The 25,614-nt window shown below is 30.7% G+C and overlaps 2 protein-coding genes across 2 annotated transcripts; both read left to right on the top strand.

The window, feature by feature from the left end:
- The first annotated feature begins 3,444 nt into the window (after positions 1–3,444).
- Positions 3,445–15,567, top strand: CycH (cyclin H). Its single transcript, XM_014427469.3, has 6 exons — positions 3,445–3,632; positions 3,769–3,962; positions 7,791–7,992; positions 8,955–9,183; positions 12,723–12,834; positions 15,172–15,567. Exons 1-6 carry the CDS (start codon positions 3,516–3,518, stop codon positions 15,299–15,301), a joined length of 984 nt encoding a protein of 327 aa, XP_014282955.1. The 5' UTR covers positions 3,445–3,515; the 3' UTR covers positions 15,302–15,567.
- A 2,800-nt stretch (positions 15,568–18,367) lies between these two features.
- Positions 18,368–21,910, top strand: LOC106685023 (RNA exonuclease 4). Its single transcript, XM_014427482.3, has 2 exons — positions 18,368–19,365; positions 21,769–21,910. The coding sequence occupies exons 1-2, from the start codon at positions 18,518–18,520 to the stop codon at positions 21,776–21,778; spliced, it is 858 nt and encodes a 285-aa protein (XP_014282968.1). The 5' UTR covers positions 18,368–18,517; the 3' UTR covers positions 21,779–21,910.
- Positions 21,911–25,614: the final 3,704 nt, after the last annotated feature.

Genomic DNA, 25,614 nt, shown 5'->3' with positions numbered 1-25,614 from the left:
TACTGCTTACATCACGAGAATCGTTTTGTCATTTTTATATAAGCAAATATGGTTACAAAATAAAAGAAAGGATAAAGAAATGGTTTGGAAGTTACTAATGGTAAATTACAAAATCATAACACTGTCTAATTAGTAGAGAGATCTTTACTATACGACGCGTCAATACGGTCTGAGTTCTAATAAATTTCTTTTCTCGATTTTAGGATTTCTTTATCATCTTATAATAAATCTACATTTACGTAGATCACGATTTATTCATCGTGTATCTTGATACTTTTTTCTGCTTTTGTGCCATTTTAAGAAATATTTACAGGAAAACATACGTTTCTTAAAAAATTGCTGTGGAACGGAAATTCATTCTCCGCAATCACTAATAAACTTCACGTCCCCTCAGAAATGACAACTGAGTGCAAAGTATACACTGAATCTTTCAAGACATTTCTTGTCTAGATACATCACATTTTAACAGATTCCCATGGGAAAGGCTCAACCCTCTGTAACCTAAGTTTGTTTCTGAATGGACCAAGAAATAGCCCCAGGGAGCTAATTAGAAAGAAGGAATATTAACATGAATATCATGAGGAGTCAAACTCGGTATAATTTATAAGGCTACTGTGTTCTAATAATAGGGCCCTACAGATGATCAGATAACCCGTTGATGCATACGCGGTTTCGCTGGCGTTGTTCTATAGCTTCCGCTCCTTCAGATAGTGTCTTTTTTTTTTCTTTTTTTACAAATTGAAATAAAAATTATAATAAATTTTCTGAGACTATGAATCAACTGTACGACCCCCTAACCAAACGACATGAACAAGAAATAATTAATAGTGACAAAATAAAAACAATATGATGGCTGTCATAAAAATATATTAGCCACTTATCTAATTTTAAAACATGTATCAGGACTAAGTTGACCAACTGAAAGTATGAATTAAGGTTGTCAAGACAGGAAAAATATTTCCTATAAAGATATATACCTCAACACTTTGCTTAGGGGATATCCACGTCTTAAGATTTTCATTGTTATTAATTATTTAGGTCATAAAAAATAAATTGATGTGTATCAAATACTTAATTAATGAAAACATTGACAATCATACTTAACATTGGTCAAAAGGTACTAGATGCGCGTTGTCACCACCTAAATTTTCGTTTGGGGTGATATCAAACAAAAAAGTCTATGCAAACCTAGTCAGGTAATTTAATTCTTCACAAAGAACGATAATTAAAACTTTGAAAACAAATACACATACTCTATACTGTTCGGCGACTGTTACTGAGGAAGAAATATGCCAAAACTATCTTAATCCTCAAGTTAATCACTTTTAAAAACATTTAATGTAAATATTAATTTTTACATTTCATTAATAAAGTATTTAAAACACAATTAATTTATTTATTATGTTCCAAATAAATCACAATATTAAAATAGAAGTGAATATCTCCCACATATAGCGTTCGCGACCATTTTATTTTCTACTTTTGAGATCCTTAGTTCATATTTTCATTCAGGACCCTTACCCCTGAAATACACTGGATTACAGTATATTATTCCAACGATTGTTCTGATTTTTATACATCGCTCAAAGGTTTTTGTTCTATTTTTCATTTACAAATTTGTCAATTTCCCATCGATCAAGAAGTTTCAGAACAATTATACTCATAGCTAAAATCAATTTTGGGTTGCATTTCTTATCTGTAATAATAGGTGAAGTACAATCGAATCCTGTTTATCACACTTGTAGGACATCTTAATCTTCTGCACCTGAAAATCGACGGAAATTTATTATTTTTTCAAAGGACCTTCTATACATTCCTGAAACTTTTGATGTGGTATTTAATACAACAAAATACCAAATTTTATAACTGTAATAAGAAACACAATCAGCAGACAATAGTCGATCACACGTATGTCACGTAGAATTGTGAACAAAAAAAATTAATATCCCTAATGCATAAGTGCCCTTAAAGTAGCAAAACACATATATACATAACACATAACACAAATAACATCGCTATATTGTAAAAATATAAAAATAAAACGAGAGAAATCGTTTCCATAATTCGAAGAAAAAATATATTGTAGTTCACCAACCTCATGAGCGTACTTGCAACACAACCACGATATTACTCCCACAGTGCTTAGCACTTATTTTCAATTTTTTAGATTGGAGAACCTTCCTGGCTCAAAACAAATTTCTTAACATCTAACAAAAAATTTGGAATTTTCTTTAATTAAAAAATAAAGCATTCGATTAGAATAAAAGTAGTTCGTCAACATGTTTCCAGGCGAAGGGAGCCACCCTAGTGGCTAATATACCAGTGCTTCACGGCAACCACTGCAATGAAATTAAAGGTTTGTTCCAAAAGGTAGTCCGGAAACTTAGTTTAAGAATTGATGTACTGCGCATGATCGAGGGTTGCCTAGTTCGGGATTAGGTAGACACTTGGAACGCTTTTCCCACTATTATCGGACTACTAAGTTATGAATATGGGAGGTTACTCGTTTCTTAGGTCATCCTTTATCTATGTAGGATCTCATATATTCCGTATGAGGAAACTCCTACCACCTACACAAAGAACATGCATCCAATCGTGAAATCTTCATCCACGATCAGTTTGCATTGTTTCATGATTTATTAGTGTTAATTAATCTATATAATCATATGAAATTCGATCAATGATATTGTAAAACAGTACTGTATGGTACCATCATAAATGATTATTAATATACAACATATTGTTATATATAAGTTAGACTGAGACTTCTGATGCTTATGTCTTTTTTTTACTTATCATTCTAGTTTACCTGCCTAGTATTTTATTGCGTTATTTTCTATGGTACTAACGCCTTTGAGTCCCATCTTTATATAGTTAGTAAATTGTACATTTTATTAAATATAAAATACATATATATATTTAATAGAAAATGTAAATAGATTCCAGCTAAATAAGATTTTAGTATATATTCTGTAGAAAACATGGGTAAAAATGTTCCCAATATCACTAGCGATTCTAGAAAACTAAATAAATAATGCGTAACTGAATTCACACTTAAGTCAGAATAAGCTACTGAAGGAAAGGCTTTTAGCCCTGTTCGGCACAGAATGATTACTGGGAGTCGTTTGTTGGTTACTCTATCAATAGACGATTTTTATACCTTTTTTAACATATCGTAACGGAAAACAGTAGAAATAATGTTTACTGATTATAAGAAATTGTAATTTCATTTTCAACTTTTTAGCACTTATGCTTTATTCAAAAAGCGACAACCGTTAATTCACTTAACAAATACCTATTGGCTTCGTTTAAGAAAATTGTCTATTAAAAATAGAATTATACTTTCAAGTAAAAATACATTTATTTATGGTGACAATAGACAATGGAACTACTTCTTAGTACATTTCTGTACATTAGCTCTTTGGCGCATTGCTTGTAACCTTTTCTCGGTAAACCTTTAACTTTTAAATTGTGTAACGAATTTTCTGCTCTTAAATTATTCAATTTTTCTTGAAATGTTTCCCCAAAGCTCACAGAGGAGAAATTGGATGTTCAAGGATGAGTCAGAGCTGCAAAGCTTACGAGTCGCAGCTAATAAAAAATTCGTTGATGAATTTAAAAGCCGTTTGGATGTAAGTGTAGTTGCTTCTTAACCAGCAGTTGTAATTTTGGTACCTCATGTTTTGTTTTTATTTGATTAATCTTGAATAATGTTGACCACTTTTCTACTTAAGCATTTTAATGGTATCATTTTCTCATCTTTTTCAGACCAATGCCCAACAAGCAATGTTAAGTGCAGAGGAGGAGAAAACTCTACTTAGATTCTATGAATTTCAAATGAGGGATCTTTGTAAGAGATTTGTCCCACCTATGCCAAAAGCTGTAATTGGTTGTGCATTTAACTATTTTAAAAGATTCTACTTGAACAATTCTGTCATGAATTTTCACCCAAAAGAAATTCTGTAAGTACTCTTCAGATGTAGGCATTTATTTTCTCATAATTTTATCACCAAAATATGTCACAAACTAATTTTTATTTTTCTTCCATAATTCACTTTAATGTTAACGATGGTTAACATTAATATTAAACAGCATGCTATCATCATCTCTCATTAATGTAATTAATTGAAAGTATAGCAAAATATCTCTATTTTTCATGTTACAGCTGTTATTGTTAAGTACTAAAATGGATTTGATCAGTATTTAATTTATGTTTTAGTCATTCTGTAGATTTAGAATTCAAATTTATATTTAACGAGTAGAATAAGCTGCCTTTCAGATTTAAAAAACAGCCTGTTCAAGATCTAGTTGGCTTTCAAAATTTTCTTTTGACAGTTATCAGCTGGTTTTGAATGGTTGAAGACCATGCTTAACAATTTTTTTTTTATGAATTAACCCCTAAAATTAATTCTTAAGATATATAATTAGGCACCACTATCAATACTTTCTTCATGATCTCTTGGATTTTATTTTATGGATTTTACATTAATATATTCATTATTTACTCATTTTAATAGGATATAATTGGAAGATTCCTGACAATCTATAATCATATTTAGTAAATGAAAGGACATGTACTGATTTAATTCACAAATTGAAGGATTGATTGTAGGATCCACTTCCTAAGTCTTACCAGAATCTATTTCTGGTTCCTGGTTATTTTACAGCACTGCCACAGATATGTGAGCAACAGCCTTACTTATGTCTTAAATAGGCAAATCTTTGTTGTTTGAAATACTTCTCTATTTTTCAAATGCCCAATAGTGGTAATTGGCCTACGATTTCAGATAGATAAATTCCTTTACTCATTCAAAGTCAATGGCTAATGTATTTATGAGTTCTCCTTGGTGTCTGTAGTCACAAACTTGGTTTTAGACTCATTGATTACAAGTCTCATTCTTTCAGAATTCAGAATGTACGTTTCATATCTCCAAAGGTTCTTCCAATCAACCTCAGTTGCAAACCCCAGGATTATTTTAGTCCAAAAATTGAATTTATAACTTAAATTTTAGATCTCTTTATAGCTCAAGAACCAAGTTAAAGAGCAGGTACACAAGACAAACTCCTTTTCTTAGCCCTTTATGGGTGCAAAGTCGCTCTGTGGTCATACCATATATTCTGACCATAGACTTTACTCTCATCATAATCATATGTGTAAGTCAAACATGTTTCATAGGAATTTCCATTTCAAGCAGTCCTCTGTAGTGTTAATCTCTTATTAGTCAGTCCTAATATCCAAAGACTATATCTTGGTACACTTTATTCCAATCCTTAAAAACAAAAAAAAAGTTCTAAATAATCTAAGACCTCACCTTTCATTTATCCATTCACATAGAACTGCTTCCTTTGAAAAATCATTGATTGTTCGAGCCACCTCATTTTGTAATCTCTTACCCATATCCATTCATAAAGATGCATTTTTAACTTCATTCAAACATCAATTATATATCCATCTCCTTGATTATCAATCTTTTGTTTATTTGAAAACAATGAATATCCATGCAAGCTTGCATATATATGTACTTTTTTTATTTTATTATGTTTATCTCATTGTCTTATATCATTTATATAAGTATTATTGTTTTATTTAGATTTTTTAATCATCACATAATGATGCCAGAAAAATGCTACTCCAATTTTCCAAATTGTTATTCTTAGGGGATCAAGTATCCCAGAATAAAGATAGATATTTTAGTCATTCATCAATATGGAACCTGAAAATTAATGACAAGTTAATGGATATTTATCTTATACCTACTGCTTTTTCTAATTCCTCTCTTAGTGTTAAAGTTATTCTATTGTGGATTTCCCTTTCATAAAGTGTGATTGATTGATCCAATTTGATCTCAGGCATAGGAGCTCATCAAAAAGGAATTCGGGAAAAGATCTTATGTTGCACTACCAGAGACAGTTGACAGTGTTTACTGTTACTGCTCAGTTATTGGTTTATTGTGCTTCTTGTAATTGAAAGATTTGTCTGTTGCACGTCCTATTTAATAGACTTAAATACACTTTACTTATAAATTAAAATTGTTGAAAAACTTATTTAGTTCTGAACCATTCAGATTTACAGCTATCCCTGCCACCATCATTGTTGTCCCATTTTGCTGTTTAGTTATTCTTTGTTTTATGATCTCAAGCTGCAATTCAGATTTTCATTAATGTTTGGAATAGACCACCATATACCAAAGCTGGCTGACTGTACGTGGTATCAACAATGTATTCTTAGGTACTACTATTACTATACCTAATATATAGTATATAGTAGGTATAGTACTATATAATATATAGTAGGTATACTATTATTATATCTATGTTCTCTATGGAAATGAGAAAGGAGACAAATTTGGGAAAGAGAGACTTCAGCTGCTACCTTATGTCAGCATTGATTGGTGAAATATGTCAGCTTTTCTGATATAATAAATATATGAGCTTAGAGATTCATTAATACACATACAGTGGACAAACAAAGAGAGTAAAGTAGAGTAGAGTAACTACAAATCTCTTAAGAAACTACCAATCAGTTCAAAAAATAAAACATTATCAATATACTGTATAATATAAGGGAAAATGACTTAAGACCTTTTAAATACATATCTACTATTAACTGACTTGTTCACTAAGTAATGAGCTGTTTAGGAAAAAAATTCTAAATTGTATTGTACTGATAGAAAAGCTTCTATGACCAGCATAAGGAAACAATAGTGAGAGAACAAATATAGTTATCATTGTTGTTGTCATTAAATAATAGTTATAGTTATTGATTGTTAAATTATGTAGTTTTGAAAAAGTTCTCCATATTCAGTTTGTTTCCAAATTATTATCATATAGATGTTCCATATATATCCATCAGCTCATAGTATCCTCTCTTGTTTTCTCCCACTTCAACCATTGTTCCTTGGTCTTCTGGGAGCTATCTGCTTGTCCAGAGCTAAGACTGAAGAGACTCATGAATTGTTTTGTAAGATTTATTTTCGGGTTTCCCAGGCACTCTCATGTCACCCGGTAATATACTGAGTTGAAGTAGTTCTACACAACCTCCCGAAGGCAATACCCCCTTGGTGTTTTCTTATTCCAAGTCTTCAAAATAAAAAACCTACCTTTATCTTTGATCTACATTCATCTATCCATTCATTAAACATCAGATCCCAACTGATTAATTTATATATGCCCTCCAATAGAACTGCCTCCTTCAGCAAATCTTTGTCATACATATAACCTCCTAGAATTCCCTTCCCATCTCCATTCACCAATCCTCATCTATTAATTATTTTTAAACACTTTTTCCTTCACTTACTACATAACCAAACCTCCATATCAATGTAAACAATGTATATATAGATTACATATATATTGATTACCATTATAATGTAATTTTAACCTGCATTTCTGAAACTTTAAAAATGTTTGCCAGACAATTAATTCTCCTATTGGAGTCATATACCATATATGCCTAAATATGGTAGTGAGTCAAGTTTTTCATTTTGTGGTACCGCCGCTCAATGAAAAAAGTCAATGCCCCAAGGCCGGATTCGAACCGGCACTGTCAGTAGTTCTCAGAATGGTAAAACTGCACCTAACCACTGAGCTATAGTCAGCCCGACAATTAATCCTAATGTCTGAACCATGTATTTATTCTTAGGGTATTTTCGTCCCTATTAAAAAAATAATATTTTTTTTTTAAGTTTCAGTTTCTGAAGTTTGTTTCACCTTGTTCTGTTTTATAATTTAAAAATGTAATAATAATTTCATTCATTCATTAAATCATGCTAATTTAATTATTATTTTAGGGTTACGTGTGTTTATCTTGCTTGCAAGGTGGAAGAATTTAATGTTTCCATTGGTCAGTTTGTCGCCAACATTAAGGGAGACCGAGAAAAGGCAGCAGACATTATTATCAATAACGAACTGCAATTAATGCAACAATTGAATTATCATTTGACTATTCATAATCCTTTTCGGCCTGTCGAAGGATTTTTAATCGATATTAAGGTATGCATTTTTAAATTTTATTTTGTATTATCCATGGATTAATAATCGTCAAATATATTTCATAATGCATTTTTTAAATTATTTCATGGGTTACTTGTTTTATTTATTTATAAATTTTGTGTCAGGTAGGTTTGTGGTATCATTCTTTAAGTTAGTCTAAGTCTAATTCTAGTCTAAGTCTAAGTCTATTAGTGTAGTTTAAGGACTCATCAATATTTAAGGGCTTGACTGTGAAAATGTGTTCCTATACTATTATATTATTCAATGTCTTGATTATTAAAGCCATTACTCCATAAAATCATTCTTAGTATTTTTATATATGTATATATAGTTGACCATAAAAATTGATATATAAGAAGATGGTCAGGGTTGCGGTCAAAAGTGAAACAAAAATAGTTGTAAACTATAGTTTACAACTATTTTTGTTTCACTTTTGACCGCAACCCTGACCATCTTCTTATATATCTTAGTATTTTTAATTGTAAACCTATTACAGTTATGCATTCAATAAAAGGTTAAGAGCAGAATGTAAATTTTAGTTATATTTTTATATTCCTGATATACTTTCACTAAAAAAAAGTGTAAAAATTTTGCAATGAGAAATATAATATTAGAAGTACTTTCCTGTAAACTGTTAACATTAGAGTTGGTAAAATTATTGACTGAAACGTTCATCAGGAAAATTAGAATGGGAAAGTATTGTTACAGTGAATAATGAAGAAATATCTGTTCTCAAACGAGCAAGGATTAATTTCAATCCAAGTAGGGTGGTAAGTGGAAGTTGTGTATTGTGCACACTACACCAGATTTTTAAAAAGACGATATTGCAAAGGTTTGAGTCTCTCTATCCCTTTATCATATCTTTGTATTATATATATTATATTATAGTATTACAATCATACCTTAGAAATGATCTGTAATTGTTACAATGGAAAGATTCACTGATATTGATCTTGTTTCAGGTCAGGAGCAATTTAAAAAATCCAGAAAAGCTAAGAGCTGGAATAGATGAACTGCTCGATAAGCTTTATTTAACTGATGCCTGCCTATTATATTCTCCATCACAAATTGCTCTTGCATCAATACTGCATTCTGCCTCTAAGAACCAAGAGAACTTAGATTTGTATGTAACACAAACACTCCTTGGTGGTGATCCTAGTCGTCTCACTGATCTAATAGAAGCTGTTAGAAGTATGTTTAACTTTATGCTATGTTTATCAGGTTGTACTTTGACTATCATCATTACTAGACGGAATTTCACTGGCTCATATTGGTTATTACAACTGCCACTTCTATATTTTTGTATTCCCGTACCTGTATATCTAAATGCCTGCATTCATTTCGTTTTTGATAAATGACTTTCAAGATCCCTGGAAAATCTCTGTAGCTCTCTTTGTTATAATTTATTATTTCACAAATTGCAGTGGCCCTTTTAAATACCTTTAGAAAAATTTGAGGGAGAGGTTAAGGACTGGTGGTTGAGAAAAGCAAAAATGTTGGAAGACGATAGTTGACCGTATGCAGGAAGATAGTTTGGGTGGCTGTCAATAAAGATACAAAATAGTAAAAAAAATATATTTAATGTTAACCTACGATTTGCGCCACTTTACAGGACCTTTTCAGGGCTAAATGAAAGCAAGATACAAACAATGTAAGATGTGACAAGAAAAGTTGAATAATTAAACAAAGGGAATAAAAAAATTATACAAAAATATTTTTGAAAACAAAGAAAACAAGAGAGACAAATTAATTTATAAAAATATAAATATATTTTTCCCCCTCTTATCTGTTACTTTTATTATTTATTAATATTATTATTATCTTCTTCTTACTTGTTACCGTACTTTACCTTTGCCACATTCACCTTACCTATCTCTTTATCATTCAAACCTACATTTTGCCATACTTTTTACTATTTCTAATAAGTATTGTTATACTATTTATTACTCTACACACAATCACCATTCTATCACATGACTGTAGCTATTATTAATTTGTTCCCTATTCATTTATATTTATATTTTCTTAATTTAATTTGTCTTTGTTTTCAAAAATCTTTTGTATAATTTTTTTCTCTAATTGTATATTTATTCAAATTTTCTTGTCATCTCACATTGTTTGTATCTTATTTTCATTTAGCCCTGCAAAGTGGTGAGGGATGTTGGTTAAGAATGAAAACGTTTTTACTATTTTGTACCTTTATTGATTGGCACCTGGACTTACTTCCTACGAAAAATACAAATGGTTTTCAACTATTTATTGATTGCCAACATTTCGACACCCAATGTCTTCATCGTAGTCCTGATGAAGACCTGCATTATGGGTCGAAAAGTTCACTATCAATAAATAGTTCAAAACTATTTTATTTTTATTTTCCGCATTCCCATTCCCCAATAACATCAAAAAATCTTTTGCAATTTAAATTTTAATTGAGGGTGTGTATTAATTTTGTATATTAGTGTTGAATTGGTCACCCTTGAAATATAATAACTTCGAGAAATAATTTTATTTATTTATTTAAAATTCTTAAGTTAACATTAATTTATTAATTTTTGCCTTTGTTGTTTTACAAAACATTCTTTACCTTAGAATTGACTTTATTAAAAATATTCAAATAGATGTATGTTTTTTTCTTTTTAAAACTGTTCTTTAATATGTCTGAATTAGTTTAATTTTCTCTTTTATCCAAAAAATACTCTCATTATGAAAAATGTAACTATTATTTTTATTTTATTATTTTTTTTTTTAATCTCCTGCATTACAATATTTATCATTGATGAAAATGACTACTTTTTTATGCATCAATATCGTTTTTATAACTTTTATTTGGAAGAAGATAGTTGACCGTTTAAAGAAGATTTTGGGAAGATAGCCCGGGTGGCGGTCAATAGAGGTTAACCAACATTTTATCCTACTTTGCTGGGCTTCGTCAAGGCTAAATGAAAACAAGATAAAAACATTGTAAGAAGTGACAGAATACTAGAATAAATATATATATCCAAAGAAAATATGAAGAAAAAAAATGTATTAAATAAAAAAATAATAATAAGCATAATTTAAGGAAGTATAAATATAGGTGGATAGAAAGCTAATTACTAATAAATATAGCCAAGTGTGATTCCATCGTAAGTAAAGAACTAGAGTAATAAATTGTAGAACAATACTTATTAGAAATAGTAAGAAATGTGGTAAAAAGGTAGGTGTAAATGGTAAACAGATGGGTGAAGTAAATGTCACAAAAGTAAGGTACAGTAACAAGTGAAAAGGAAATAAAAATAATAGATAAACGGAAAGGGCTATACCTGATCCTGATGGAAAAGGACTAAAGATTAGCAAAAGGTTAGGCAGGTATAGGCTTCCCCACTACTTCACTAACCATCAGAAAGTGTTAGATTTTCTATAGTATGTATATGTATAAGTAAACTGACAGGATCATCTAATATCTTGTCTAATATTGTACATGCAAATGTGTGAGATTTTCATTTATCTCTGATCTTAGCCTTGCGAAGTGGGATGAAATGTACCTTTATTGATCGCTACCTGAACCATCTTCCTATAATCTTTTTTTTCTTATTTGCCATTCATTTTGAATGATTTATGTTTAATTCTGTTCATTTTTGGCACCACATTAAGTTGTGACTGAAATAAACATATTTATTTCAGTAATAAATAACAGCAATAAATAAGCAACAGCTAAGCATTTTCACTATTTAAAAATAAAATTCTCTTTTAACACGTATCACTGCAGACTTTATGAGTAATTTAGGACCAGTTCTTGGGTAAGGTAAACTTTATTCTGAACTTAGAATACCCTCACCTTAGACTAGTCTTATTAAAATTACTGTTATCATAGTAGAATGTAATTGTTCCCTTCTGCAATTATTCGTGTTATGATCTCCTCTTGAGAGATTGTGACTTCTCATACATCGAACAATGCTACTTACTGATTAAGTGTCTGTTTTAAAGTCATGATAAGTAAGGCTTTCATGGATGGCAAGAGGATGAGTAAATATTTAGTCTAATACAATATAGGTAAATTTGTGTGTAAAGGTGAAGAAAACAGAATAATTCTTATTTATATATTCTGTTACATTCATATTACATTATTATTGGCTTATACATGAATTATACCTACTAGGTACAAATTTCTGTTGCGATGCTCCTACTCTACTTAATCCCGTCATTATCTTTCCATCCTAATCCTCATTTTTATTCCAGCATTCATGTGAGAATCACTCTATATTATTTCTATTTTATTATCCTATATTTTTCCTTTGTTTATCTCCTTACCTTTATATATCTGCTTGAATTTTTATTACATCATATACATTTTCTTCCTCACTCTTTCTTTCTTTTAATTTTGCCTCAAGAATGGAACTAACACAGAACTGATTTACTTCACGACTAGATGAGAACAGAATTTTTTTTTTTACACTTATATTGGCAACTCCTGGATTATGTTAAATCCATGACTATATTAAATCTACTCAACAACCATTAATTCTGCAATTTTTTAATAGTAATTATTAGATTAACAAATAATATTAATTACATCTTCACCACTCTTAGCATCAGATTGAAAACTTTTCCAGTTATAGAGAAGGAGTTGCCATTATTTGTTTAATTTAGTATATATTAAATGTTTTTGAAACTTCATTTTATGTTTTAAATTTAATATCTTCAGCTTATTACTTAGAAATTATGTTAAATATTTTCTAATATTGTTTCAGAAATAAGGTCATCCTGCAAAATAAATGAACCTCCTCCCAGAGAAGTTATAAAAAACCTGGAAAAACGTTTAGAAGTTTGTAGAAATGAAGAAAACAATCCTGACAGTCAAGTGTTAGTATTTTGGTTTCTTTTTATCTTTGTTACGAAATATATCTATTGAGTCTCAAAAATATTATGAATTGATTCCAATTAAACTATAACTGAAAATTTATAATTTCTGTGGCGGCCGTGGGGTTTCAAAAATGAACTCATGCTGAGATGAGATGTTGATAATGATTAATGAAGTATGATGTAAAATGCTGTCTTACTTGAGATGAGTGGCAGGAATACAAGATGGACATATGTCACCTGTTCAGCTTGTTGAGATGGGCCAGCCTCCACACTGGGTGCCCCCATTGCCACACTTGTCCTGGTTACATAGACATCTTCCGCCTAGCACTGGTAACAGAGTGGGGTCGGTTGTTGGTTGCATTCTGAGGTTTTAACTTCGAGCGATTTTCCCTAACAGGGCTGATTGCCCTTGTTCTCCTAGATGGCGCCCTTGCTTACCTGTTATTTAAACCTATGCATCAAATTGAAACCTAAAATCTTTTTACAATTTACAATTTTAATAACATTACAAATTTCAATTCACTTACAAATAAATACATTTATTAATATGACATAAAGAAGAATCATTAAGATTTTTGAGGATTGGAGAAATGTTGATAACATTTTATGCTTAAGTTGGTGGCAAAATATTCAACCAGTTATGCCTATGTGGTATAAATTGGTAAACGATTTAACTCCGAAACATCCTATAATGAGACGATGTAAAACGGGGACTATCTGTGTTTTAAAAGAATTTTTCTCACGTTCTCTTGGAAACCAGTTCACTTTTTACAATTGTTTACAATAAATTTAAAAAAACATACATCTAGAATATTCCTAATATTTTCTTGAAAGATAATTAAATTTTGTAATAAGCTAAAGTAAAAAATAAAGATTATGCTAATATTTTCAAATAGCAGCAATGGCTTTTATTGGACTTAGAGATAAGGAAAATCATATGAGCGAATACTATACTATTTGGCACTACTGCCCTTGAAGGGCATGGGCCTCATCACAGATTGCATGCCAGGTTAGTCTATCTCCATCTTCTAACCCCAAGTTGGCGCAGGTCTGCCTCAACATCCTTCAGCCACCTCATTCTGGGACGTCCACGCATTCGTACCACCCGGCTTTTCAAGAAGCAGATTCCTTAACAGACGCTCCTCCTTCATACACTTCACATGCTTGAGCCATCTCAGCCTTCCCTTTTTTATTAAACTTACTATGTCTGGCTGACCATATAATGCTCTTAAATCTTCTTTTTTTCTAATTTTCCACTCTCTATCAGAGTAGATTTGTCCATATATAATTTTCTGAATATCTTTCTTTCTAGTGTGCATAATCGTTTCGCCATCTCCTTTGTCAGGACTCATGTCTCGCTGCCATAGGTGCCTGTTGGGTGGATAATAGTCTTGTAAGCGATGACCTTAGCACTTGAAGAAAGATCTTTAACTTCAAAACTTAATGATCTGCAAAAAAGCAGCGATTTCCTGTTGCTATTCTGGTTTCTATCTCCTTGCATAGTTCATTCTTTTCGGTGACTAGTGCTCCTTTGGGTGCTCTTCATGTAGTCTGTCTTTTTCTCATTGATCTGGAGACCTCTTCTGTTTGCCTCTCACTCCAACACTCCAGTAATATGAGTGAATACACCAAATATATTGATAACAATTTAGTAATGAACTAATGATACAACAGAGGTAGATAAAGATATATATTGATGCATAGTGTTAGATCATTTGTCGTTGATTTGTAATAATGAGTTAATAGTTGACGTTGGAATACATAATGAGAAGAAGATGGTTGGGAGTGCAATCAAAGAAGAACATAAATAAGTATAAACTTATTTATTAGTGCCAACGTTTCGGCCAGAATTTCAAGCCCTCATCATGGCTAAGAACAAAAAACAAGATAACAACCAATGAATAAAAGGATATACAGAATAATTTGAAAATAACTAACATTATAGATAAGTAAATAGTGTTGTAAGCTCTAATGAAGGCTTTAAATTCTGGCTCAAACGTTGGCACTAATATATAAATTTTTACTTATTCCTTTTCTTCACTGACCATGCCCCCAACCATCTCCTATTCATTATAGTTGATTTGATTTTCTATTAGATTCAGTGGAGAAAGATATTATGTCAACATCTTTGATCATATTGGTAATCTGAGTTTCCTTTTTTATTATAAATATTATATTAGTATATTGTTTCTACATTTGTTAGATTTATTTAACTGGGCATGATTTGTTAACAAATTAAAGAAGCATCTCTTCTGTTTTATTGGTTATTTTATATACTCAAGTGAAGTATTATTTATACTAGATATCACAATTCAATTTAAATACTTGTTAATATAGATACAAGGAGAGAATGGCTGAACTTGTTGAGGATGATGAAGAAAGAGCAGCCAGGCGTTACGCAAAAGTTTCTAGAAAGCAAGCGCAAACAGAAGCTCAACTTCTCGGAGTAGCTCCTCTTGATACATGATGTTCTCCTTATTTATCTTATGTTACATGTGAATATAATGTATATATGTATTTATAGCAACATTGCCAACGTTATTAAACTTTCGATAGGTAATTATATCACAAATAAATGAATTTTTTATAATTCTAGTCGTAAGCCCTAGAAAGTTGCTGGTATACTACCATGAAAATACATGTATATATTTTTTTAAAATAAATAAATCAACAAACAATATTACCTTCAATGTATTATGAATTGTAATAATAATAAAGATTTTTTTATATTTAGTGTTTTGTTTTCTTAACCTATTTTTACCCAAGAATAAACATTCGATTATCTTCTTTTTCTACATTAATTTGTGTAAAAAATATGTTCAGAAAATTTAAAATTATTGTCCATGAGAAACCGTATTTTTAGAAATGATATTTAAATGTACCACTGGGAGATAAGGGTTCAAGTATAAAAGCCGTATGCTGTGTCAAAATAATTTTTAATTTTTGCATGATTTGAAGACTGATTAACTACATTAAAATTATACATATAATAATTATGTACACTATAAACCAAAAAAGTTCAAACCTTTTACAAAGCAGTATGGGTACAGGGGTATCTCACACTTTTTGCACTTATGAATTGTTGGTGTTTTTTTTTTCTCCCATTACCCTTATCCCCTATAATAATATGGCCAATATTGTCAAATCAGATTGATAACCTTTTAGATAAACTGGATCAGCTCTCACGATTTTTTTCATAGTATACATTTATTTCTAGTCCATGAGCGGTTACATCCAATTTTAGTAGCATTTAGGAATAGAAATGGCTAAAATTCTGTTTGTCTTCTTATCTGATACCACATTTTAAAATATCCATGCCTTTGCACATCACATACCTAATCAATACAACTGGTGACACCATCTTTTCTTTCCTCTTACCCTTATTCTTAAATGAAAAATGGCATTGTCATGGAGATAAATTGCTCCTGTGTTTATAAAAAGCAACAAAATCAGATTTTGTTGAGATATCATATTCTTTCTTTTGGTTATAGTGTTTCACTTTAGAAATTGACTCACAAGAACTATTAATGGTGGTTATAGCTAAAATGGTATCCTGACTACACAGAAAGTATCTTCTTATTTATATGAAAATAATAATTTTAATCCCCTTTAAGTTTCTTTTTCACATTCTTTGAAATCACCAGAGAACATTTTCCTGTTCTGTTTTCCTGAGTTTTACTTGAGAACATGTTTTAGACAGAACCACACTATTGTCCAGATGCATTTAAGTTCCCATCTATAAAAGCATGTCTACAGATTTCTTTAATTATTGTCTACAGAAGTTAGATATAAAAAAAATATAAATAATTTCACCGAAGTTCCAATAATTTGTTGTGAACTTTTAAATTTAAAATTCATGAAATGTAAATTATTTAAGTTTTTTTTTCTTTTCTTACGTCGGCCCAAGACTCCCATTGGAGTCCTACACTGCCCCTGTTGTTATATAATAAAAGAATGGAGATGAGGATGTAAATTGTTATTATTTATTTAATTTTAAAAATCTACTTTGGATTCTGCTATAAATTTGCACAACGCCTGAACAGTAGCCCTATCTAGATCTGCCAACCCTCGGAGGAAATCGCTATTGTTTTGGATGAGGGGATATTTAATCCTGTATTTGTCATATATACTGCAATTTAGCATAATATGTAATGGGTCCTCGATAGAGTTGCATGTCGGACATTTATCATTATTTTTAACTTTAGTTAATGTCAAGCCGCGATTTGTACGAACATGGTTAATTCTTAATCTTGTAAGTAACACTAAATCTTTTCTATTTAGCTTGACACAAGTGTTAGAGAACCATGGGCGTGGAGAGATGTTAGGTTGGATTGTGAAATGATCTTTACCTTTCAAACTTGATTCCCAGGCATACCTATCCTGCCATTCACTAATGAAGTCTTTTTTTTAACCATCTATAAATTTCCTGTAAAGGCAGTTTCGCATTTTCCACTCTACCCGAAGATCGTTTTGCTATCTATAATTATTTAAGTTTCTAAATCAACAAACAAATTACATTTTATATAGGAATTCTAAACTCTTAGCACTACTCAAAACAATATAACAAAAAAAATAATAATTCTAAGTTAAATTAATTCATTAGTAGTATGAAATTCTTGGCCTGTAAACCTTTGTGTTTAATTTCACATTTTTAATTTTTAGCCATTGATTTAATTAATCTAATAACCATCTACAGTCCGATTTTGTTCCACACAATAATTAACGTTTCCTTTAGATCATTTTCATTGGAAAGCGGCTGAAACCCTTTTTTTTTTTTTTTTTTTTCGTACCCTTCTGTAAAGATTTTAATGGGTATTTGGTACGTACATATAGGAGGTATGCTATATGTATAGCTGAAACCCTCCACGATAGCCTTACTTATCTGACTTTTCATACAGATGATTATAACGAGTAGGTTGGTCGATGTACAACATGTCGCAATCTCACAAGAGATCGTAACGCTTAAAAAAGGCAATCCTTCCCCGCCGCACTAAGACCACCAGGGGATGGCGCTCTTCAGTTACTTAAGAAATACTTGCTTAAAACGGGAAGAGGAGACTTTAAGATTGTGTAATCAAGGAATTTTTAAAAAGCGTCTGAAATTTGAGAACGGCGTGAAACCCGCCACTCCTATGGTAACTTAGTCCTTATTTGACTTTTAAAACTGACAATTATAGCGAGTAGGTTGGTCGTTGTAAGACATGATACAATATTACAAGAGGAGATTATAACACAAAAAAGGTAATCCTTCAAACAAAATTTATGAGAAAATAATAAATGTTGAAACATGTGTAATTATGTACCAATTCAGTAGAAATAGTGAGGTGATATCGACAACTCTAATATATCTTAATGTAATACTATATCTTAATGTTCTGTTCATTCATTATGTTAACGTAGTGACATATTTAAATACTGATATTCATATATATTTCCGAACGGCTTACTATTAAAACTATCCTATCACTATGGTTCGTTTCTCTATGGAGCTTAAATAGTTTGTTTACTAGGTTATACACTGTTTTAGGTCACGTTTCTGGAATTCGATGTTTTCATGAGGTTTCACTTTCTATGTCAATGATTTGCGCGGTCTTTTTATTATAGATTATAGCTGGTTGATTTTATATGTTAACGTTACTGTAATTAGTTATGTTTTTAATCTATTTTTGATTTTATATTCCTTATGAAGTCCCAGGTGAATTGCGAAGGTACATCCAATAAATTAAATAAGAAACAGAAATTTAAAAAATCTGCTATTACTGTTTCTAAATCGAAGTTGGCTGTTAAAAATAAAGTGTCTAAAGAATCGAATGATGTATCTGTAAAGTTTTCCAATATAACACACAAAAAGTGTACTGGTACAGACAACTGGAAGAAGTTTCTTGAAAGTAAGGGGATGAGCTTGAAGGTGCAGAACAATAATGTGAACAAAAGCAATGATCCTACACTCAAACCTAATGCTAGAAATCGGAGAGGCAAGAAAATCACAAAAGCTGTTGCTATGGATTGTGAAATGGTTGGCATAGGGGATGATGGGGAAGGAAATATGCTAGCCAGAGTATCTTTAGTTAACAGTTATGGTGACTGTATATATGACAAGTATGTGAAACCTAGAGAAACGGTTGTTGACTATAGAACACAAGTAAGTGGTATAAGGCCTGAAGACTTAAAGACTGCTGAAGAGTTTGACACTGTTCAGAAAGAAGTTGCAGATATATTGAAAACTAGAATATTGGTTGGTCATGCATTGAAAAATGACCTTGCAGTACTTTTTTTGACACACCCTAGGTATGCAATGAGAGATACTGCAAAGTTTTTTTGCAAAAAAAATAAGAGAACTCCATCTTTAAAAAGTTTAGCTGCTGAATATTTACAAACTACTATTCAAGAAGGTGAACATAGTTCTGTTCAAGATGCTCAAGCTGCCATGCAGCTGTATAACTTGTATAGAAAATATTGGGAATCAGGAAAAGGAAATAAATCGAGGAGAAGAATTGACAATTGTGTGTCAGAAGATGTTGAAAGGGAACCGTAAGTCTTTTTCAAACTTTATTATTACTTAATTTTTTGTTTCATACTTTAACTTTTACGTTTACAGACGATTGAATTGATTGTGACTCTACTTTATCATTTTTATTTGAAATATTTTATTAATCCACAGTATTCGTTTTAAGTTTATACTTCACGGTGATAGTTTACAGTAATATGAACATTTCTTAAACTATATCATTGAGAATAATTGTTTTATCAAGATCTGAATGTTATGTTTGGGTACAGTACACAGGGTGTTCCAAGACTCGATTTTTATTCTATTTACTAGGTGATTTTTCTAATTTCTAAAACCTCAGACAATTGTTAATAGTTTTTGACAGTTGGTGGGCAAACAGTTTAGAAAATTACACAAACATTCCATTTATTATTATACTTGGTCAATCAGCAATCTTCCAGTAAGAACAAAATTGTTTGGAAGTCCAATTTCTCATCTTGATTCAAGAATGCTTCAAGTACAGAAGAATGCAAATCATAGACCTAATAGTTATATAGATGACAAAAACATATTGCACAAAACCTTTAATTTTTCCTTGCATAGGATGTGAGACATTACAGGCCTTCAGTGAGTGTGACGCCACCTTAGTAGCCTTTTAGAAAAGTCAGATTGTATTCATCATAGTATATTCGTAGTCTTCAGATGTCCAGAGAGCTTCTGCAGTTTTCTTAGATCCTTGGTTTATCAAGGATGAAATAGAGGAAGCTGAAAAAAAAATGTATTTTGATGTGGTTGCGACATGTCTGCCTCCTCAGATGTATGAGTCAAAGCTAACCACTAATCAATTTCTAGTCCCGGTCCACAGTTAGTAGCAGGCTGAATTTGATGACTTATTAAACATGATATTCTGCTGTTGCACAAAGAATTGCCCACTAACAAATGTGGATGCAGGAAAGCATTTCTTAAGTGTTGCTATGTGTATCAAAAATATTGCATAGCAGCTGAAATTTTGAATCATATATTAAATTAATGTGTTAATAATAAAAGTTTTGTTCCCATTGATGTCGACTCTAGAATCACTCTACCCCAATTTCTTCATAAATTACCATTAATCTAAGTACATGTGTCAATATTCTATTCTATATTGTAAAAATTATATAATGATACAATAGAAGTATAATTGCCTGTGTAGGCATTTAGTAATAATTTGAAGTAGGAAGAATTCCTATCGTATGTCCACAACAAAAGGCAGCTGATAAATATGCTGAAGGTCACATTACAGCGACGTAGGATCACAATTCTTCAAGCACAGAATGATGAAAAGGTCCTGACTGTAGACATGGCTATGGAGTTTTCGCATATCACCGCTGTTACTATTAGAACATAGACCTAACAGTTATGTTGATGACCAAAACATATAGTTACTAGAGCATAATTTTCATCGAGCCCGGACATGGAAACACAAAACCTTTATTTTTTCCACCCATGAGCTTCAGAACCAGGAGCTTATGAGATTAATCAGAATCTTTCAAGCACAGAATGACCCAAACATCCTCATTGCAGACACGGCTATAGAGTTTTCACACACAACCACTGTTGCTATTAGAATATAGACCTAATAGTTTATGGCCAAAATTGTTATTGCGGTTCTTAAATAACAATAAAGATTAACAAACCTCAATTAATTATCAATTCTGGGTTCTACCTGAAAATTCCTAATGACCAAAGTATGTAAAGCTATAAACTTGAAGTTATTATATATTTATTTTACAGGTCAAAGTCTGTAAAGCTATCAACTTGAACAGCCCTGATGAAGCTCTACAAAGTGGGGCGAAATGTCATAATAATTGTTAACTATTTTTGTTCTTTTTGACTGCAAACCCAGACAATCTTATTCATATTTGAAATTATACGGTTAATTATTTATATATATAAAATTTAGCTTCAACTTTCATTCTCATGAATAAGGCAAAAAACACAAAGCCAACAATTTTTTTTTTAAACCAGTGAATTATGAACATAATTATATTGGCGATTCGCAAAATAATTAATAAAATCATTCTTATGACAAATTTTGCCAGATTCAATTTATTACAGAAAGATCTTATCACTTGGGACTCATAACTTCTAAGATATAAGCAAAAAATAGAAAAAAAGGAACTATTAGTTTTTTCCCCTTCCATCCTTCTCAGATATATTAAGCTCTTAGGAGTAAGGACTTCTTGTATGTTTACCATAGTCCATACAAAGTACTGAGGTCGGATATTGTGTTTCATCCATTTCCCTCGACAACGTTTTGTTGAATGGAGTTAAGCATTAATGATTCCTCTTTTATTGTTGAACAAACTGCTGGTTATTTTTCACAATAATAAAAATAAATTTCATATTACATATCATGTAGTTTATGAGTAACTGATTGGTAATACTTCTTCTTTTTTTTTTTTTAGAGAAATCTAGCACAAAGTTATACGATGCTGCAACCATAGAGTAATCAAGAGGAAACACTTGAAAATTACAATTGTTATCCTGAACATTAAATTTTAATATTGTTAAAGTGACATTTTGATTAATCATAAGCATATTGTAAATAATCTTTTTATCTAGCATTGTATTTATTTTATATAAATAATAGAACTTTTTGTATGTAAAAGTTTATATTATGTGATGTATATAACTTACATGTGAAATCCATTAATAAATCAAATATTTTATGAAAATGTTTGTTATAAAACTGTTATACTATAAAACTAGTAATATTATAAATAACAACTAGAAACAAGTTTAAATTTTTTTTAATTAGTCAGTTTTGTTAAATATCTGGACCTTTTTTAATGTGTAAAGTTGAAAAAGTGGATTATGATTAAGAGCGTTATTAGTTCTATTTAAGTGTGTTTATCCAAAATATACTTTTTACTTTTAAAAAGATTTTATTAATTGGAAGCTAAGCAAGACCCTACATACTCATAATACATTAAGCTGCCTAAAATGTACAACTTTATTCAGTCCTTTTTTTTTTTTAATTATGTGGGAAGCCTTTAATTATAGGAACAAAGAGGTTATTCATTTCATTTCATTCATATTTATAAGGGATGGCTGAGGCATGGATGCGCACCTTAATGTTGGGGTTGCACCTTGTCTTCCCTATCCATCTTGTCTAGCTCTCCTGGTAACTACTTCTGTCTAGCCACATCCTTATTTTCTCTTTCTGCTAAACCACCACTATCTAATTCTGGGAGCTTCTCAGATGTGTGTCCTCTTCATACTATAGAGAAGTATACTGCTTCTACTTTATCTTTCCATCCTTATACTTTCATGAAACTCAGTTATCCATCTTTACAATTTCAGGAAATTTGTTCTCGGTTATCTGGTATAACCCTGTTTTCATAGATTACCTTGCTCATGTCCACTGAGGATAAGCGACATCCAATAATTGAAGAGGACCCATTCTGCCAGGCGTCTTATTGCCATGGAAGTTGAGGGGTGGAACTTTACAGCCTCGGAACTGTAGTGGCACCATTTTGAATCCAGCCTGGGAGTCTACTTTTATTTCTGTGGTGGTGTTCCATAAAATGAAAACTACTCCCCCTTTCTACAAGAAGCCTCATTCACATTAAAACTCATTAAGTTTGTTGCTTAAAAATATTCCTCATTCAATAGGAACCTCTGATTTACATTTATATCTTATTATTTTCTCTGCAGCAAGCTTCCTATAGATTATCAACATTATCATTTTGAGCACTCAGTCCCTGTCTACTTCAGTTCAGTTAATTACTAAAAATTACCTCTCCATTTCTGAAACTGATCGTCGCATTGTTGAGTTCTTTTCTGTTTCAGAGTAAGAAAGTGATGATTTGTTGATTAAATATTTCTATTGCATTTTTCAGTGTAGTTTTACTATTATTCTTTTGTGACAAACTTTGCTAAATCAAACCATCTGATGGAAATTTTGATGTGTAGGTACTTAAATACTGGTTAAATTTTATAGAGTTAAAGTAACTATATTGTTCATGTTGACTTCATTTAAAATTAAACAAAATTCATTTCAGAAAATCATCTAAGTTTAAATAATGAGGATGCAAACTAAGTTTTAATATTTTAATTCTTATTTTGTGTTGGTGTATTTATATTTCTAACAAATTTTGTTGTATTGTTCATTCATAATTCAGTTTTAAATTTTGCCATGTCACTACTTTTCTTTTAATTCAATCTATTGTTTTTAAGGGTAGTTATATCTTTATGATTTCAAGAACTATAACTCATATTTCCACAAATAATTATAGTTTTAAATGGATTAGATTTTAAACTAGATAAAGTGTAACTTAGAATATATTAAACAAATAGTTGGTTACTTCTTTGGCTTAATTTTAGATGAGATATTTTCAAATACTAAGTTCTGAATTAATTCTAGCATTACATTTGTGGTATACTCAGTCAAGATTTTATATCTCTTAAATAACTATTTCAAATAAATTTGAAGTATGGGGCTCAGGAATTTTTGAAATCTCCACTAAATTACAGATATATAAACCACTTTTCTTTTTTTCCATTTTAATAAATATTAATTTGTCCACTGCCTGAGTTTACTCTATTTTCCTAGGCTACTGCCACAGAGTGGAAAGTTAAAAATAAAACAAATCTTTAATAGTGGATTTCATCTCATTTAGAAATGAGTAACCTTCAAGGCATGTTTCTAATAAAACTCACCACACTTAGTATTTCAGCTCAACTGCTGCCATCAACCTGTGCATTATAATAAGAGTTAATTCTACTCTGAACTATAGAGATCTGTATGATCAAATTGTTCTAGTTCTGAGATTATACAAAGGTGTAAAAATTGCTAAAAAAAACATTCTTTATGTTTTTTAAATATAGAAACTTATATTTAGTTTTGAGAGAATCTCAAAAAACCATTGTCTATCCATGGATTTATTGAATATCTTATTTATTCATTAAAAAAACAATAATATGCTCGGCCAATTACATTATCAAAACAGGAAACAGACTAGTTCTTCTACCAATAAGCTGACTAATCAGTTTTTCCCCAACTCCCTAGCTGTATTTCAGAAGGAAATTGATGAGGCACATTCCCTTTGATCTGGAAATAGCTCTACGAATTGATGCTTCCAGATCCATCAGGCTCTTTATTCTTTACAATCAAAACACAAATTATGTCTTAAAAATAAGGTGTACAAGTATATTTGTGATGATTGAACCCACTTAACCGATACGGAACCAACCCACTTTTGTTTTGTTTTATAAGTTATACCAATGAACTTTTCATTTCACAACAAAAACCCAAATCTTTATTTATAATAAGTAGTACTCTATCACAATGATATGCCTTGGATTTATGTTACAAACTAAATATTAATTAAAAAAATTGATATGTAAATTAATATAAAAATTGAAAAATAAATATCACAAAAATGTCGGTTAGTTTTTTATTTCATATGTGGACAAGCATGTGCTCAGTGAAGAGTAGAGAGGGTCCTTCCTGGGAGTAAAAAAAAAATTATTAATTCAATAAAATTTAATTTTTTTTCAAGGATATAATTTTAATAACTGAATAAATTAAGCACTGCTATAATTATATATAATTTTCTTAAAATTTTGATTTTATTTGTCTTTTCCCTGGTGAAATGCCACAACCAGAACGACCATGGCTGCCCCGACATGACAAGCATGCCCTTGTATGTGGACTTAGTTAAGACTAAGATAGCAATTTTTGGCTACATGTAAGCTAAATACATAAATATTAAGCTATTTTTCTGAAATTTAACTGTGAGGGGAAAAAGGTGTTTATGAATTAATTCTCAATTTTGGTATCAATCAGACTTATTTTAAAACAATTTCTGCTACTAGATAAAATTTAATACTGGCTCCTTCTTATATTTTATTCCTGGAGGCTGAAACTGCTGCTAATCAAAAGAAGTTTGCTTTTTGTCGCATATAATTTTGGTTCCTTCTTAATTTATTAATGAACATGCAAATTCATTAATTAATTTGCTAATTTGTTGAGAATTATTTTGTATTGTTCTTAGGTATTACATTTGTATTGTATAGATTATATATGTTCAGCTATAATCTTGCATTGTCAACAGAGACCAAATTTTTATTGTAATCCATATTCAATAGGCATATTAGGCAAATTACTCTTTTAACCAGTTGTCTATAAACAGCAATAAAGGCAAAAACACCATTAAATTGAACTGATTTTTGAAACTTTAATCTAAGGAGAATTTTTTTTTTTTATTGTAATTGTAGAAAACATACTTTTTACCATAAAAACGAAC

This window comes from Halyomorpha halys, unplaced genomic scaffold (assembly GCF_000696795.3).
Source record: "Halyomorpha halys isolate HHAL.00 unplaced genomic scaffold, Hhal_1.1 Scaffold649.1, whole genome shotgun sequence".
Lineage (NCBI taxonomy): Eukaryota > Metazoa > Arthropoda > Insecta > Hemiptera > Pentatomidae > Halyomorpha > Halyomorpha halys.
This window is presented reverse-complemented; position numbering and strand designations above follow the sequence as displayed.